Consider the following 19,134-nt stretch of genomic DNA (forward strand, 5'->3'; position numbering starts at 1 on the left):
TTAACAAATCTAGTGGACTATACACAAATGTCTATTTGAAAAATTTCCAGTGAAATCCAGTAACAATTCTTGATTCATCGATACACACGCGCACACGCACACATTCATACATAGTCCACAAACTGAAATTTCGTAATTAGTTATTCAGTTTCAAGGTGTCAAGATAATCAACCAGAGGTGCCAGAAATCAAAATGCAGTTCAAAATAATGATTTGTTTTAATGTAATAAAACTTTAGTTATAAACAAACATTATAGAAACATTTACGTTGCTGTATGTTGGGCACTCAATTAGGAATGACGCGACATAATAAAGGCAGAGAATTACTGACGTACACTCGAATATATTCTTGACAGCGGCGTGTCCAGGGCTATACGGCATTCTAGCAGCAAGTCTCCTATTTTATGTCATCTCTTCCTGGATGCGACGTCTTATGTACCTCTTTGTTATAAAATGTTGGTGAAGGGGATTTATAATCACCTTGGACACGTGTTTGCAATACAACGCATGTAGCAATTTTAGCTAAGAGGTTACTGTTGCTTTGATGTCAATATGTATGCATTAAATTAACGTGTTTTTTAACAGTAACACTTAAAGTATTTTAAAAAATAGTTCTATTATTTCTCGTCATGAAAACCGTCAATATATAACATGGTCGAATGGTGGGAAGTAAGGAGAGAAGGGTAGAAAATTGTGTGAGGTGCGGGTGGAAGGGCGGGATAGTAAGGGATGACGCCAAAAATCCACCTCGCCCCGGTGAATTTTTTTATCTTTAGTCTTCCCTGCAGGTAACTTGCAGTTTATGGTTTAGCATCGGGTTTCACTGCTACTTGAGGTAACATCAGGCATGTCCAGGTCAATTTTCATATCAGCAGTTTCCACGGAACTTTTCAGACCTGAAAGAGTAAGTTGAAATTAGACCAAAGAAATGTGTTATTATGGAAAAATCATAGCGATATCAACGCACTGCAACATATGGAAATAGCCTATGTCACATTAATAAAAGCTGCCGGCGCTTGTGAGTCAAGAATAACGCATCAAAGTAAATGAACATTCACACAGACATACACGAAAAATAACATTACATGTAGGCACTAAAATAAGTATAGCATGCGACGTTTTCGTATTAGAAACAATTTGCATGATTAGATAAGTAATCGTTGTTTCTCGTTTCATGCTAGTACAAAAGTGGTATGGTGTAATGACTTGGGGACATGTGTCGCTTGTCGCATCGGTGTGAAATCTCCCTTGTGGAACCTCAAGGTCCATGGCAGTACAGTCTCTGATTGGAAACACTCCGCAAGATGGCAGTTCAATCGATTAAACGAATCACTTGATACTAATCCTGCAATGGTTTTTAATGTAATTGGTAATATTAATTCATATATCGACCTGGACATTAATTGTAGCTATGCATTACAGTAAATAATAGGTTCAACGTGCTTGCCTGGCAAGTTTCCGTTAGAGTCGCATGTAACAACATAGTAGTTCGGAACGATTCGGTAGGTGGCTCTAGATAACGTCTTATGCGCACAGACCAGATACGAAGTTTGAGATGCTAGTTTACTCGTCGTCTTACACTTCAATTCCCGATGTGAGGACAATAACTCAAGTCTAATTGACTTTAGAAAATGACAATGAGAAAAATACACTCTACCCACGAAAAAATGAATGAAGAAGCATATACCTTTTAACAATTGAATCAATCCCACTTCTGTTGTTGCGTAGATGAACTCTGGTGGCGGGCAGACTCCCTGGAGTATCTTTGCCACAGCTGGCTTCATGTTGTGGAATATGACATGTTGGTTTCGCTTCTTAAAATCCTGAACCAATGCTTGGAAACCCTGCAAATGTAGGAAAAGGAGATAGTTGACTATGCCACTTAAATTTCTCTCTTATCTCCCCTGTGACTAGCTCAATTGCAGTTAAATATATCCTAAACCTAAACGTACTTATCGTAACTATCTTTCTACTTGATGTTGTGAGATGTGTCACGGTGGCGCTAGTGAACGTCTGAAAAAACAGTAGGCTAATGATCAAGCACGCAGTTGGATTTTCGATGTAGCCAATGACAATGTTAACAGGTCATAACCCGTATTTCTCCCTTGAAGCTACAGCACAGTGATGTATGCGACAGAACGTGTTACACAATTGTTAGCTCGGTGGAATTAATCAAAACGCTAGATACCAGAGCCCGTAATTTCAGACCTTGTCTCAACAATTTAATCCAATTGCACACATTCAATGACATTCGAAAACAAAACCCAGTGGATTTGTTTAGTGAAAAAGTTACAGACTTTTTTTAAAAAATGACTTTTTGATGTACTAGTTCTTGGATTGGAATATACAAAAGAGGTAAAGGGGTTAACGAGATGCATACCTGTGCTGCAGTAAAGTCTGCTCTTTGAACATGTTTGCAGTTGACAACAACTGGTATTGGATCTGAATCATCATTGGCTCCTGCTTTAGCCACTGCTTCACGAACAAAATCCACAGCCGGGAAAAGTAATCCATTGCTTGGGGTCACCTGGATATACTCTGGACCCATAGGACTCTGAAAAACACACAAGATTCTTTTATTATAAAGTAAACAGGAACTTCTAATTTTGCTAAAGTGAAAATTAATAATGTTTCCCAATTGATTTATATGCGAGTTAGTTGGCAACACATTTTAAAGTAAAACATTAATTAAATAGGCCAACTACATAGCATACCGGTAAATTTCCATGAAATGTGGATGACGTTCATGGCCGTCGTCAGAACTTTTTGTACTAAAACCTGAATAATTGAAATAATAAGAGTTATGAAGATTATCTAATAAAAATAAACCAATTTTATTCGAAAATTTATTATTATTATTATTATTATTATGTCCTTGGGGAGACTTTTCAATTCCATTCACAAGGTGAGTGAATATCCAACACAACTGTTTTTCATTTTTTTTTTTACATTTCATAACATTAGTGTTGTTTTGTTATTAACTTTTACATACGTCGTTCAAGAAAAAAGGTTTAAAAAGTTAGGGGGAAATTTTAGTCAAAGTTTATGTTGTTTGACGTTTTACATAAAACTCTCATTTTGGGAATTTTGGAAACAGTGAAACCATGACCTATATTTTACACTCACTAACACAGTTTTTACTTTGATTATTCTGTTTGAAAACTAATTAACTGAACTTTATTTCCGTAATTAAAAATAAAAATAACAATCTTTCAGTTTTTTTATAATATGAAATAAACGATGTCATGATCTCCAGATACAGGGTCCCAGAGACTATCTCAGCAACCTGGTGTAGGTGTCAGAAAGAAAGATATAACTGAAGTTCTACATTCTAGCGTGTTGTGTTAACAATAACAAGTTATCTATACTGACTTATCACGCTTAAACATGACGCAAACCTGAAATTCCTCTAATATCTATACATATGTACAAAAATGTACATAACTTACCATAATTTTTTCTACAAGGACACTGGGTCTTGCGTTCACGTATAGAAGGAAGGCGATATCGACAGCTATACCAATTAGTATTCCATACTCTACTCCGACCAATAAGCATGCTAAAAATGCAGCTACAGCTGGCACCAAGTCTCTTTCTGAAAATTCAAGAAATATAAATATTAAGGGGGCAAATGTTCAACTATTACCAGAATTGCTGGGCGAGACAGCACTTCCTTAATATGCAAATAAAGGGTGATTCATATAAAACTAACACATTTCTGTGCCGTTATTGAAACAAGAATACCTCGTAATTCTCCAAGTTAGTTTCACATGACGCAGGACATCTCGGAGATTCATACATCCTCAAGAGAGTACGCAGCTGTGCAGAATTTGGTAGCTTTCGTCGCTGAAACTGGCTCAGTCATTGCAAGGATACAGTACGTGCTTCATATCTTCATGGTGTTTGTTGAGCAACTGAATGACACAGAGCTGCTTAAAGGCTAGAGCTGAGTCAAGGATATTTTCAACAAGACCGAGTGACATGCCATACATCAAACAAATCCATGGAGCTTATTGAAAGTTTTTTTGACGATCGGATAATTTCCAAGAACCTGTGGCCACTGAGATCTCCGGATTTGACAACCCTTGATTTCTTCCTATGGGGTTACTTAAAGACAGAGTTTACACCACACGCCCCCAGACTTGGGACGATTTGAAGCAGAACATTGTACACGAGATCAATGGTATTGACAACAGCGTTCTTCAACGAGCGGCCAGTAACATGGAACGACGTGTTGCGTTGCGCTTGAAGCAGCAGGGAGGACATTTTCAGCATTTGCTGCAGAGGGTAATAATCTCCCAAAGTTACTCTACATTTATGGCATAAAAAATTGTGTTTAGCAACATTCTTGTTGAAATAAATTAGGAAAGAAATGTGTTAGTTTTCTATTAATAACCCTGCTTCGAAACCTTAGGGTGTAAGGGGTAATCTTCTGGCAAGGCAAAAGTCAACCTCACTTCCTCGGTAACTGCTTCTTCAGGTCAACGAGGCTCTGCCGCAAGGATCCAAGGACGGGATAATCCTCTGTGGGATCGTGTTGTCCGTGTGTTTGTCTTTGTATGTGCTGAGCGCCCCTTTAGAGCCTCAGTTTTTATCTTAGGGTTGGAGATTATATAGCTTTAGTTGTTTTTAGTAGTCTACGATAGTATTAGTTCTAGCAATTGATTTAGGAAGGTTTTAACAGATGTATTTTTTTCTTGTGTTAAGATTCTGTCTTCCATTTTGTTTTAGTTAAAGGGCTTATGCCCGTCTTGTGTAACGGACGCAAATTGCATATGCGCTGACGTGCTCATAATTTTAAAATAAAGCACTCAATCTTATAGAACAAACTCTTGTACATTGTGAAAAATGGCGTAACAATGCAAGAAAAAACATTCCAAAGAGATTGATTGGCTTTATTTTACTTCGCTTCTTGTGCCACTTTTGGCTAATTTGTGAAGATGAGGATGAGTGATGATATGATGATATTGATGAATGGACACGCACACATTCCAAAGAGAAAATCAACATAGAAGAGGCGTGACAAATCAAACAGGCAAGAGCAAATGCGTATCTGCTTAACTTAGCGATAGCAAAGGTAAACTTCGATAGCAATGTATAAGTATTTTCTTTAGATTTACTAAAATTATCTGACGAAGAAAGCATGTGATCCGAAACGTTAGAACAAAAAATGTTAAGTGTTTGCAGTAGTTGTAAATCAGAAGAAGGAAGTTATACAAGAATGTGTAAGAGACAAAACAAGAATCGAATAAACCAGTGTTGCCAATACCTTAGAACATTATAAACAGAAGAGATCGGGTACCGATAGAACAATTATCAAGACACATCATACACACAGACGCTAGTAATAGAATAAAATGACAATGGAAATAAGTAAAACATAGTGCAAGGGCAGAGAGATGATTTTGAATAAACGAAGTGTGTAGGACTACAACATACAGGAGAGGAGGTAGTGAAGTCTGAACTGGTGAAAAAAATAACATCTGTCCCTTTATTGGAAGCCAGTCATCTTTCAGTCTTTGGAGTTATTCTTACAACCAGCGTAAGAATTCTTACAACTTACTCTGTAGTACTTACACGTCAGTGCTGGAAGAGATGACAGGGGGGGGGGGAACTATCTCCTCAGTTAAGAGATACTTCCAAGAAGCACACCCTTCCCCCATTCCAGCTAGGATAACTTCTATAAGCACCTCTTGCTACTACATAGTAATCGTTATATAGGCAAAACGGCAACTTCGACATGATTTACTAGAATTATTTGTTACAAAACTCCATAAACATCAATCTCTACTAACAAATCCTATCATCACATTTACTTCTTTTCTTCTCAATGGCATTCATATTAATTCACACAAGCATCACCCCTTCTACACTACAACTCGACTAAGCATTTCCCCAGCTAGGAACTTCCACTTCGATCATTGCTACACGTAATGATAATTATAACAACAATTAATACTATAAATGCAAAATAAGAATAGGCGCACATATATTTAAAGTACATGAGGGGTATACATAGTTTACGACTTGATTATAAATTTGAAATTCCTGGAATCCTGGTATTCATCACAAGGTTGGCTTGAAGTCTGAATGCACCAGTGCTCGAAGTGGAAATTCCTAGGTGGGGGATACTGTGTCGAACCTGTAATAACTGGGGGGCGGGGGTTACACAAATTATCCCTCACAAGTCCTCACTTAGAACACTGGAATGCTACTCTTAAACTGAAACTTGAATAACTATTGATCATTATTTTTAAAATATTAACATAGAATAATCAACACATGTGCAAGATTAATCGATAACTTACTATTCGATTTCCACATGGGCAGTACTGTCTGGTATTCCACCATAAATATCACAGCGCAGATGATAACCGAAGACAGCGTGGCACGAGGAATGTAGAAGAAGTAAGGAGTCAGGAACGTAAGCGCTAGGATGATCATAATTCCTGAAAAACAAAAGGATTTTATTATATTCAACCTTAGACAAAAATAACCCTAAGTTTCAACACTGTCGTTGTGGTCAGAAGATAAAAGTTCTCCTTCTGAGTCAAGTTCACGGAGCACCTGGATGTTGCGAGGCAGGGAGGGACAACGTTAGGGGTGTGCGATCCCTGCCAGGCTAAAAAGAGAATGCACTGTTAAAAAGTCAGAAAGGTGCTTTCGCAAAATATTTATACCACTTATAAATAACGTACAACAATGCATAAATTTGGTGAATGGTTTGTCTCAGAATTTTCATCCTGTCTGCTTCTCTGCTAGCATGATCCCCCTTTCGTAGAGTTATCTCACCGGAAAATAAACGTCAGTGGCAAAACTGAATCTGTAGTGCTTGCTGCATACGAAACATACAATATGTTTCTCTTCGAGGGGTCGTGGGATTAAAACAAGTCCTCAACAACAAAATAACTATAGTTACCAAGATAAGCGATCTGTCTCGATTTTAAATACACACGTCTCGTTCTTGTCTCGGCAAGTCTTGTAGATCTGGTGTCTACATAGTAATCGGCATGAATATCCTCATTCTTCATAATTAGGGAGACAAATTTATGGTAAATAAAAACTGAGGAGAGCGGTAAATAAAATGTTAGATCAGCGGTATATACCAGCGGTGGAAAAAAAAATTGGCACACACTTTTTCATCATGAGAGGAAACAACATACAAAAGAGCTATAAATTGATAAACTACTTCATTTTTATAGTATATACTGTACACATACACAAGTACTTAGATTTCAACTGTAATTGCCAGTAGCGGCGATTGGCTGGGGCAAGGATAGTTTACTTTTCTTGCTAGACAAGGCTTAGTATTTAGAGGCCATATGTGATGTGATCGAAGATAAAACGTTCTTCAGCTGCAAGTGGTAGGAAACTTTAGGCAAACGTTTCGTTACAAATCGACAGTTTGCGCACAACCTCGATTGCCGGTTTTTGCGTGTTTTGGACTTAATTTGATGATATTTCACGGTTATTTCGCGAAAAAGCGTTCATTTCGTGGAAAAGCACACATTTCGCATTACTTCGCGAATAAGACTCATGCATATTTCATCATTGGGGGTGTAGTTACGTGCAGAATTTTCAAAATTGCATCTTATTTTCACATTTCGCGATTTCGCGTATCGCGAAAATTCAATGTCCCTATTCATAATCCACCACCTGGTGTCATCTAATCATATTAATGGAATACTTCGGATGGTTCCACCTCTATAAATTCCACCTTTCTTGTATCCACAATAGATAGCGTGACGGTAGCTTACCTGTGTACAAGCCACCCATCTGCGTTCGAACACCACTGGCATTGTTCACAGCACTGCGAGAGAAAGAGCCTGTGACAGGCATTGAACGAAAGAAAGATCCCAAGACATTGCACAATCCTAGTGTGATCATTTCTTGTGTTGCGTCCAGCATCGCCCCACAGGCTGAAACAGAGAAATAAGAACCTTAGGAAAAAATGCCAGTACACTTTTTTAAAAAAAAAAAAAAAATCGTAAAATATGTTCTAATTCGCAATTATAGATCTTATGGAGGACAAAACATATGAAGGTAAGCAAATAATTTTCTCAATTCGTGTATATTGTTCTATCGTATATATTTCGTCGCCTATTTTATTTTCCAGTGTAGACGAGACTCTATGTTCAAGTTTGCAAGAACGAAAACTTTAAAAACAGAACTCATTTAAACAGTAGACCTATGTGGTGAATTGTTTAGCGTTGGTGTAGAGCCATGATTTCTAAGTTCAAAATCTGTACAATGATAGAATGATGGTTAGGGTTGTCCCCTTGTGCATTTCGTAAGATTATCACTCAATATTTTCGTGGTGATGAACTCACAAAGTGACAGAGTGGTTAGCGTAACGTGATACGTAATCAAGGGTTCTAAGATCGAATTCAAAGGCAAGAGCGCTTCATTACGTTCGTTTATTCATTGTTGTATCACTTCACCAGCCATCTGCATCGTCATCGACGTAAAATTAAAGACAAGTAACATTAACACCAGGTTTTAAACATATTTTCTTTCAAATATCATTAAAGTGCTCTTTAATTGAACATTTTTACAAATGCTCGCATAAACGTAGATATGCCTGGTTGACAGTCTACTTCAATCCGATCACCGAAGACGTGAGTGATGTTAGCTTTCCTGTATAGGAAATATTACCAGCCAAATTGTTCGTTCACTTTGTTGTGATAAATACAAAGTTCAAGAATTCAAACAAACCAAGAATAAAACACTTGGCACACTTTGCGCAAGCAACACTTAATTCCATTCCTAAAAAACAAGAAACATATTAGAAAAACGAATGAAAATACAAATGAAAAACGAATGTACATACAATCTGCCTAATAATATACATAAGCATCCTAATGTACAGAACAATGTTATTTTGTAATATCTGGAAGGATACAGTATCAGTTTTAACACGAGTGTACACTTTGGCGACCATATTAGTGTAATTCAACTTGGATCTTTGGCTTCAAGTTGACCAATTGTTAAAGATTTCCACTCTGGTAACTAAAAGTTTGTTGGTTAAGTTGCAGGTATCAAACTACGAGCAAATTTTACATTGCACAAACACATGAGATTAATAATGTGTACAAACACATTGTAAATAATACTTACAGAAAGCCTTGGCAATTGCAACGTTGCCAAGAATAGCTATTAGAGGTGCAACGATTATTCCTGTTCCTAAACCCTTGCACATTTCTCCAAATGACATAGTTTGATTTTGCAACGTCGTTTCGAATGGCGGCGGACCAAATGGAGGCAATCCTGATTCGATTCTTCCTGAAATCGCATAAACGAAAATTAACTATAAGTATTACCTGCAATCACAAACGTACTATAATTTGTACATTTTTCTATTTTTTTCTTCGATTTGCACTATTCTCATTACTTTTGAGATTTTTCAAGAAATACCATGGACTCTCTTTTATTTTATAGTTAATTTTACATGATTTGAATCTTGGTGATTACACCACTTAGAAAGGTTATAAGAAAGGAGTTCCGGGTTCGATTCCCGGTGGGGGCACATCCTGGCGGTTTCCAAACCACTTTACAACTAATGACTAAGCATCGATCAACCCCCCTGAGCATTAAAAATGACTTTATAAGAAACTTTGACAAACTTTTACTTATAGAAACGTTATTCTTGTAGTTATAAAAAGACCAAGAAACTTGTCAACAACCACACGTGATATAGAACACCTTGGTAGATAAGTGAATTGTAGGCACTTTTTATTACTAAAAATATGTGTGGGCGAATGGATTTTGTCTCAGCTAGTTTTTAGGAGGACCAAGGAAGTTATTTCAATTGATTGAATAACCTTTTTTTCATGAGGAAAAAGGCAATTCTTTAATTCGGAAATATTTACAATAGGTTGACATTGTGAAGATAAGATATCACCCCCTCTTTCTGAAGTAGGTTATACTGAAGGCAACTCCAACCGGCGGTTGACCTTGATGGCTATTTCTGGCGCGTCCTGTCCCCCAATCATTTTCGGGGGCGTGTGGTCCGATGGGCATCAACAAACTCAGTTGCGAAGTAAAAGCTCAAGGGATCACATCGCTCTCCAGAAGCAACGTTGCCAAGCGTACTTCTGATTTTGCCAGTTGTCTTTATATGACTGTGTGTCCGCCTGCATTCTGACCTGAGGGTGGTCCTTCAGGAAACTTCATCGTGCAGAACGAAGTGTGCAGTTGAACCCGCTCATTTCTGGTGCTGTCCGAGAAAACCCTTTCTCCCTTTACAGTACGTTTGGCAACATGTGGTGGAGCCAATGCTCATTCGTATCGTCCCGCGAACAACGTTCGGTACCTTGCGACTCGAAAATTTCTACCATAATGACTATCCCCGTGTACCTTCTTCCAGAGTAAGGCATTCTTAGACTAAGTAAATGTAAAATAACACATATGTGGTTAATTAATTATACCAAACTGGTAAAAATGCGAAAATCAAGGACCTTCACAAGACGTAATCTACAATGAGTCCCTCCCGGGTTGATACCCGGCGGAGGCACATAGTGGTTCGGATTCCACTTTAAACGTAGGTCCAGTACCGATTAGCCTTACTGTGCATAAAGTGGACTTAAAACACCAAATCAACCAACCAACTACAATGTGTCCCTGGAATCTCTGGAGAGAGCGAACGAAAACAAGTGTGTGGGCAAGTAGTGGCTCGAGAGGGGTCGACCAATGAACGCGTGAGAGGGGAAGTTAGTGGAGCTACCAGCTGTTTGCAGCAGCGCGCACTGCCTTGCTTCAACTTGCTTTCTCCCTTTCTCTCCCGGCCTTGCTTCGCATATTTCACAGTAAGCAGTGAGGTCTTGAAGTCGCGGACTGGAAATTAGTCTTTCGAATTGCACTTCGACTGCAGCGCCAAATACGATCAGTAGATAAAACTAAGGACACGTTGTTCTTCCCGCATTTTAAACGCTTGTTTTTCGCCATAGAAATCACATAACATTTTCAAATGTTCTCATGAACATATATTTCCGCACATTAGAAGAACTTCAACTAACAATTTGCTGGCTTTCAAACAAATGAACAACGAGTGTAGGAGTAACGTGATCAAAACTGCAACTATGCGTGCTCCGCGTTTTGTTCTCGTTTAATTGGTGCTTTCGAACTGCACTAGTGACGTCACTTCCGACAAGACCATACTTCAAGTCTGTTCTTTGTACAGTGAACGGTAAAGATAATATTAAGCAAATTGTCCACCGCTATTTTCATTACTTTTATATTCTACATCCTGTATTGTTTTAATGAATGAAACTATGTTGGTTCGAAGCAGGCATTGTTCTCTGCTAATTGACGTCTTTATTTCAATTCCTTGTCATCACATTGTGTAATACGGATCGAATGAAAATGTTGGTGGACAATTTGCCTACTGTTTCTTTCGCCGTTGGGTATACCTTTCGGACACAGCCAGAGTATTATCATATTCTGTTAATATACTGAATAGACCAACGTTCACCATCTGTACATTTCACATTGTGACATACATATTGAACATTATAATGCGAGAACCATTAATTTAACACTACATTAATACTTTGTATCAAACCAACGAACTTGGAATTACCTACCTGTAAGTCTGAACGGAGCGCTGCCTTTGGATTCATAGTTGAATGCGATGTAGGCACAGATGACCACCACCATTGCGTTCCTTCCAGTTGATAGAAACCAGAATACCCTGTTGATAACTTTCTGTCCTGTTGTGAGGTCTTTGGAATCCTTTGGACCTACTTTGATATCCTTAAATTTCTGAATCGTGAAAGAAAAACGTACAAAATTATGAACAAGAACGCATAATCTGAAACTATAGATAACATCTCCAATTTATGTTTTTATCTTCGAAATGTAGCCTACTAGAAAACCTTGAGTTAAGTTAAATTTTAACGTATAAATAACTGAAAAATTACAATAAAAGAATTGCAAAGTCAGGTCTATACTGAGGATTATAACTACTATAAAACCAGTACAGTTTACAGTAATGTATTTACAATTTTTCTAAAAGTTAAAAGGGAAGCCAGTTTCAACATCAAACAATCAAGTTATTCTCTGTTCATTGTAAGAAAGAAGTGAATGTAAACAAACGAACGTGGCTTGTGAGAAATCTTATTGGTGCAGGTATCTTGCACGAGGAAAACGGCGCATGTGATAGTCATGACACTCAATGTACTATACCTGCTATTAGTCCAGGAGCATATGTAAATATTTCTATAGTCCGTGGGTTTTTGAACGAAGGGAATATATGTTAACGATGTGGGTGCAGAGCCCGCAAATAATTTTGCTTTAGAGGATCTAATGTATTATTTTGCTTCTCTTGTAAAGTTTACTCTGAATTGTGCCACATGAACTTAACATTAAATACACATTTGAAATGTTCTAGACCATCAACTTTGGGGGCTGAGACCGCTAAACCATCAACTTTGGGGGGCTATGACCAGAGACAGCAAAACACATGACTTATTACTATATACTAAGTATGTAATTATGAGTATTGTTAATTTTTTTCTTTTACTAAAAAGAGTTTCAAAAGACGATGTGCATGAACTAGGGTAGTGGATGGGACGTTCGGGCTACAAATGGCTCTCACATGACATTCAGAAAGAGATCATTGATATATTAGGGAGATCTGTTTTGCGCTCCGTGGTAGCAGATATTAAAAGTCGGGAATATTTTGCTATTATGGTTGACGAAACTTGTGACATATCCATCCGTGGACAATTAATATTCTGCATTCGAACTGTGAATAAAAATGTTGATATTTTTGAGGAATTCATGGGCTTTTATGAGAATCGGAACACCGAGGCCAAAACTTAAAAAAGGGAGAGAGTGAGTTATTCATTAATTTATTTCAGCGATCAGAGCTTCCCCCCCAATAATATTGACAAGTCGGCGCCCCTGTACACAATCATGTACTACTAGGTGTTTTGCCCACAATTATGGCAGAAGGCCTGTGTGACGTCATAAATCCAAGATGGCTACCGCTTCATGCACTAAGAAAATCAATCATAACTCCTTTAATAGTGGTTTTGGAAAACATTTATATATATATATATATATATATATATATATATATATATATATATATATATATACACATGTTTTGTTCAGAATTGAAAAGGAACAAAATTGATTCTTACAGGTTGTTTTTTTTCATATCTCGCACTGTTATGGAGATATACAATAGAATGGTCTTTTTTTAAGCAGTCGTGTTTCGGCGTCGTGGGCCGTTCTGACAACCAACCCTTGTCAAAGATACAATAAATGAATAAAAACAAAGAAAAAACACATTGATCATGATAATACAATAAAGATAATATAAAGATTATACAATAATAAAATGATACATTGAATTAATAAGTATAAAAGATAGTAATAAGTCTTCAGTGAAACTATTTCGTGCCCTTTTCTGCAATGATTCTATAAATATTTTACACTTTACTTGACATTCTGTCATATAAAGGGGGAAAATTACTGCCTGTGATATTTTGTTGATGCCTACTATTGTCGCGTATTGCCTGTGTGACATCATACATCCAAGATGGCTGCCTATGCAGACATTAACAAACAAAAACGACCATATCTCCTTAACTCCTTTAGGAGTAATTTTGACCATTTGTAAGTTCGTTGGGTTTTTACACGAAGGGAAGATATGTGTATGGAGGATGCTTTCATTTGGAGGCATACAACATGTATTACAATGTGTCAGAAACCATAATGACGTCCGAAATCCAAGATGGCCGCCTTGGAAGTTCTGCACATGATATTCTGTCCGTATGATTTAGAGTTCGACTATCTGATTTTTTCAGAGGCATTTTCTGTTAATAATTAAAAAGTGAAAAATATAATAATTTTTATAACTAGAGTAGTGTCCAAAAGTTAAGCGTAACTAAAATAGGAGGAAATGTTTTATTAATAAAGTGACAGAACTGCATAAAACATAGTGTAAATTAATCAAAACGTTATATGGAATACAATAGAGTAGAATGCATGAAATTAACAATTTTTTTTACTGCAATGACACACATGCAAAAAATAAGAAAATTCAAGATATTTCCTTGACGAAAAAATAGACTTGTATGGGGTGAAGTGACCCCTAACAGCTACACAACCTTGCTATTTACAAGGTGGTTCAAGAGTTCTACAGGCAGCTGGTTCCATTTCCAATGAAGAGGAGTGCGGAGCTCTGGAAATGTCTTTGGTGGAGGATTCGAGCTAACTCGTCTCCTTAAGACACTACAGGATTTATGTCTGGAGTGGGGACCTTGGTGGCCAGTCCATGCGGTGGATTTATTCACCTTCAAGAAAGACATCCACCAATTTGGTTTGATGCGGACACGTATCATCTTTTCATCCTTGAAGTTGAAGTCTGAGCCAACCGCGCCTCTGAAAAGTCGCACATGTTGTTGGAATACCTTGTTTCTGTGCCTCTGGGCAGTAAGAGTACCTCCAGCAGAGACGTGCAGTTCTGTACGTCCGTTGAGCATGATGTCTTCCAATACCAGTATTCCATCTCGACCAAACTGATCCCTTTCCACGATATTCCTTGGATTATATCGATTTTCCAAACTGAATCTGAACTGATCTGTGAAAGTGGACGTTTCTTAGTTCGTTCAGGGTTCAGTTTCGATGATGCTGACTCCACTGTAAGCGGACCCTTCTGTGCACTGGATCAAGCGGGACACACATAGAGACCAGTTGTCTTGAGTCTCCAGTACACAGTTTGGCGAGAGAAACTTGAACCCCTGAGGTGGCTGCAAGCTTTGAGGACAGTAGTCTTGCAGGCATCGTCCGGTTTCGTCGTGCAGTTAGAGCCAGATATCGGCCCTGTCGTGGCGTTGCTACTCGTTGACAACCTTGTTCTGGCCTACCATGAACATCTACTGTGTCTTGGAACCGTCGCAAAACCTATAAATGACTGCGGCACAGTCGACGCTGCCGTGACTTCAGTATGTGTTTGACCTGCTTCCAGACGACCGATGATTCTTCGCTGACGTCCTTGTGCCATGTTCTTACTGTACATTGAACACTTTACAAAGAGATTGTCCTCCGATCACAATGAGCGTTCGATAAAGAATGAGGCACTCTTGTTCTGATATGTTGTGTTTTGTTTACCTTTCAATCACGGGCCTATTTGACACTAGCAGTACTGTTGCCTATGCGCGTAAGGTGAATTACACTCCTTGATGATTATTTATGGTGATCGTGCAGGTCTCCCCCTTCCATTTTTCTACTTTTTGGACAGTACCGTATTATGGTAAAGGAGTAATAACGTCGCCTGTGACTTCCTCATTCAATATTCTCTGGAGCTCTAGGCAGTGTCAATATGACAGGAATGATCTTCTTGTCATCCTCATTTTCTCTTTTCCCATCAACAGCCTGTTGAGATGGGTAGATTTGTATGATCCTTTTCTGCTTTTATTTGACTCCAATACTTGGAAATAACTCCTTCTGATAAAAAGTGTGAGGGGAACTTTGGTTGGAGCAAGACGTGAGCCTTGAACATCCCTTTTCGCGAACAGATACCATCGTAATTTGCCGAAATATTTGATTTTGGTGTCGTGCAAAATCCTGTCATCATATTCGGGGTGTATGAGGCGCCCAAATACCAACCTCACTTTTACGAAGTACACCCTGGACTGCATTTTGCAGACTAACATTGCTCTAACGTCTATGAGTAGTTGTATTTACAATATAACCAGGACGAGAAAGTATGAACCCCCCTCAAGCAGATTTGGCTATACTTAAAACAAGCTCAACATGCCCATATGAGCTTTTTGCTCAAGTGTGGAACCCTGTCTAATCCAAGATTTTTGTAAAAATGCCCTCAAAAATTTCCTGAGAAAGTATGAACCCCCCTCAAGCAGATTTGGCTATACTTAAAACAAGCTCAACATGCCCATATGAGCTTTTTGCTCAAGTGTGGAACCCTGTCTAATCCAAGATTTTTGTAAAAATGCCCTCGGGAATTTCTCGGAAAGTATGAACCCCCCTCAAGCAGATTTGGCTATACTTACAAAAGTTGCATCAGCCAGATTTTTGTCCATAAACTTGTCAAAAATTGATATTTTTTTGGCTACACTTAAAATTAAGCTAAAAAGCTATACACACACACACACACACACACACACACATACACAAAGCACAGTACTGAACCCAGCTGAAATTTTTTATCCAGCATAGAGTTTTGATTTGAACCCCAAGAAATTTTATATAAATACCAAAGCCAAAAATATTAACACACATACACACACACACACACACAAATCACACAGCTGAACCCAACTGATATTTTTTATTAAGCATAGAATTTTGATTTGAATCCCAGGAAATTGTATATAATAAACAACAACAAAAATGCCGAATCAAAAATATTGTAATCAATGCAATAAGAATATATCCAGCCCCAATTGGGCCAAGCACCAAAAGATTTGTAATCCAGACAAATACAGAACTCCCACAAAAATATGCCCCAAATGTAATAGAAAATATAGCATGGAATATTTCACATATAAACATAAAGGTACTTGCTCTGCACAGTCATCAACATTGCCCTCACAACCATCTACATCTGGTCTGAAAAGGAAGCATGAAGCACCTGTTAATGCTGGAGCAGCAAAGCAGCCACGCTATGAACCCATCCATAGCAGTTTTAATAGCCAATTAAGAGATTATCGGTTTGTATCAGAGCCAAGATGTGACATTAAGAATTTTTTGAACAGTGTAAATCCTGATGTGCAGGCAATTCTAAATGCACAAAATGGCTCTTATAAGCTGTCCTTCAAATTGTTTACACAATATAAGAAGCCAAATGGCACAAAATTTACACAGCCCCACATAACAGAAACTGTACCGGTATATTCAAATACAAATTCAGACAGAATAATAAGCAGGTTGATAGAACAATTGAATATTAAACACTCTGAATTTGCAGCAAAAGAGTCTGGATGGAGCCTATGCGGCTCTCCACACAAGTTATATGTTAATATTTCTGAATTCAGCCCATTACAAGGATCTACATATCTGCCATTACCTGCCAATATTAAAAACAAACAAGCCGTGGTTAATATAAAAAATAATGATGAGAAATGCTTTTTGTGGTGTATTTTAGCTGCTTTGTATCCAGTTTCAAGGCATCCTGAGAGAATAACTTATTACAAACAACATGAACACAAATTTGATGATGCAATGGAGGGTTTAGAATATCCAATGTCTGTTCAGAATATTGATAAATTTGAAAAAAAGGCCCGGGATATTAATGGCAAACAATTATCTATTAATGTATTTATTTGTTCCACTGGCCGTGGCAATTGCTTGATAGAACCTCTCAGAATCAGTATATTTGATGATGATTCTGCTGTTCCGATTGATCTGCTCTTAATTGAAGGGGATGGCACATATCATTACACTCTGATACATAATCTTGAAGCTTTAGTGAGAACACAACTAGACAAATCCAATAGAATATTCAAGTTGTGTAGAAGATGTTTAAGTGTATTTGATGGTCAAAAAATGGTGAATAGGGTTCGGGAAGTGAATGCAGAAATTGCCAAAAACAAGTTAATTGAGCATCTGAAATACTGTGGCAATTATAAACCTGTTCATATGGTGATGCCTAATCCAAGTGAAAAAGCAAAATTCAAAAAGTTTGAAGCCTTGTTGGAACACCCAGCATATATTGTCTGTGATTTTGAATCAAACCTCAAACCTCTTGCATTCTGCAATCCAGATCCTGAAGAATCTTCAATTACACCATACCAGCTACATGAACCTTCCAGCTTTTGTTATGTGATTGTACAGGATGGTGTTGTTACTAAAAAAGATTCATACATGGGAGCAGATGCCATCAAAAAATTTGCACATAGAATAGAAAATGAGTGCCATGACATAGCATCTAACATCTTATTAAAATCAAAACCTATGTTGCCTTTAACAGAGAAACAGATTGAAGATTTCAACAATGCAGAAAAATGCCCGGTATGTAAATCTGATTTTTCAGATACAAAAATCAAGGTGAAACACCATTCTCATACAGATGGTAAATTCAAAATGGCCCTGTGTAATAGCTGTAATATTAAGATCCAGAGACCAAAATTTATCCCTATATTTTGCCATGGAGCATCCAATTATGATTTTCATCATTTGATCAGATATGAGGGGTTTGACAAGCAGAATTTAAATATTTTAGCTGAAAATGATGAGAAATATATTGCTATTAGCAAAATAATTAAAGTTAATGGTGTTTCTATTCACATAAGATTTCTTGATTCTTACAGAATTTTATCTGCTAGCCTGGCTACACTGGCCACTCAATTATCTGATGATCAATTCAAAATCAGATGTGCCTTGTTTCCAAATCAGGACCTGAAATTAATTAGGCGGAAGGGTGTATATCCATATGACTATGTTACAGATTTTTCTAAATTTGATGAGTGTTCTCTGCCACCAAAACAACAGTTTTACAGCAAAATCAGAGGATCTGGAATCACTGATGAAGATTATCACCACGCCCAATTGATGTGGAACAATTTAAAATGCCAGACATTTGGTGATTGTCACATGGCATATTTAAAACTTGATGTGACCCTCTTAGCTGATATATTGCAGGCATTCAGAAAATCTTCCATGCAAAATTATGAACTGGACCCAATATATTTCCCAATGCAGGGAACCACAATTTTTACAATGAAAAGGTTGGAATTATGGACATGATAAGCACAAAATTGTCTAATTTTATAGTAAATGACACTAAGCGGATTGGATATCTCATAAAAATTATTAATACTCTACCACCTAAATTTTGGAATATTTCTGAGGGTCGGGGCCTTGTTAATGACATTATAAACAAGCTGCCATTTGAACTACATATTCCAGGCTATCAGTATTGTGGTCCCGGTACAAAATTGGACCATAGATTAAACAGAGGGGATCCTGGTGTTAATCCTTTAGATGCTGCTTGTAGAGACCATGACATAGCATACAACACACATTCTGATCTTGACAAAAGACATGTTGCAGACAAGAAATTAGAAGAGGCTGCATTTGGCAGATTTGTAAGCAAAGATGCTTTTTTAAGTGAAAAAATAGCAGCATTGGGAACCACCATAGCTATGAGCACCAAACAAAAACT

General features: G+C 37.6%; 1 protein-coding gene across 1 annotated transcript in view; it reads right to left on the minus strand.

The window, feature by feature from the left end:
- Window positions 1–230: 230 nt before the first annotated feature.
- The window catches only part of LOC145978450 (sodium-independent sulfate anion transporter-like), a 51,631-nt gene continuing 32,727 nt past the window's right edge, over window positions 231–19,134 (minus strand). The window contains exons 5-12 of the mRNA XM_083111096.1: window positions 11,582–11,759; window positions 9,117–9,281; window positions 7,757–7,918; window positions 6,308–6,448; window positions 3,449–3,594; window positions 2,380–2,553; window positions 1,687–1,843; window positions 231–895 (exon numbers count right to left, since the gene is read on the minus strand). Coding sequence (XP_082967222.1) covers window positions 807–895; window positions 1,687–1,843; window positions 2,380–2,553; window positions 3,449–3,594; window positions 6,308–6,448; window positions 7,757–7,918; window positions 9,117–9,281; window positions 11,582–11,759 — 1,212 coding nt within the window. The 3' untranslated portion in view covers window positions 231–806. The remainder of the gene's footprint in view (window positions 896–1,686; window positions 1,844–2,379; window positions 2,554–3,448; window positions 3,595–6,307; window positions 6,449–7,756; window positions 7,919–9,116; window positions 9,282–11,581; window positions 11,760–19,134) is intronic.

Source organism: Lepisma saccharinum, chromosome 24 (assembly GCF_977018435.1).
Source record: "Lepisma saccharinum chromosome 24, izLepSacc3.1, whole genome shotgun sequence".
Taxonomy (NCBI): Eukaryota; Metazoa; Arthropoda; class Insecta; order Zygentoma; family Lepismatidae; genus Lepisma; species Lepisma saccharinum.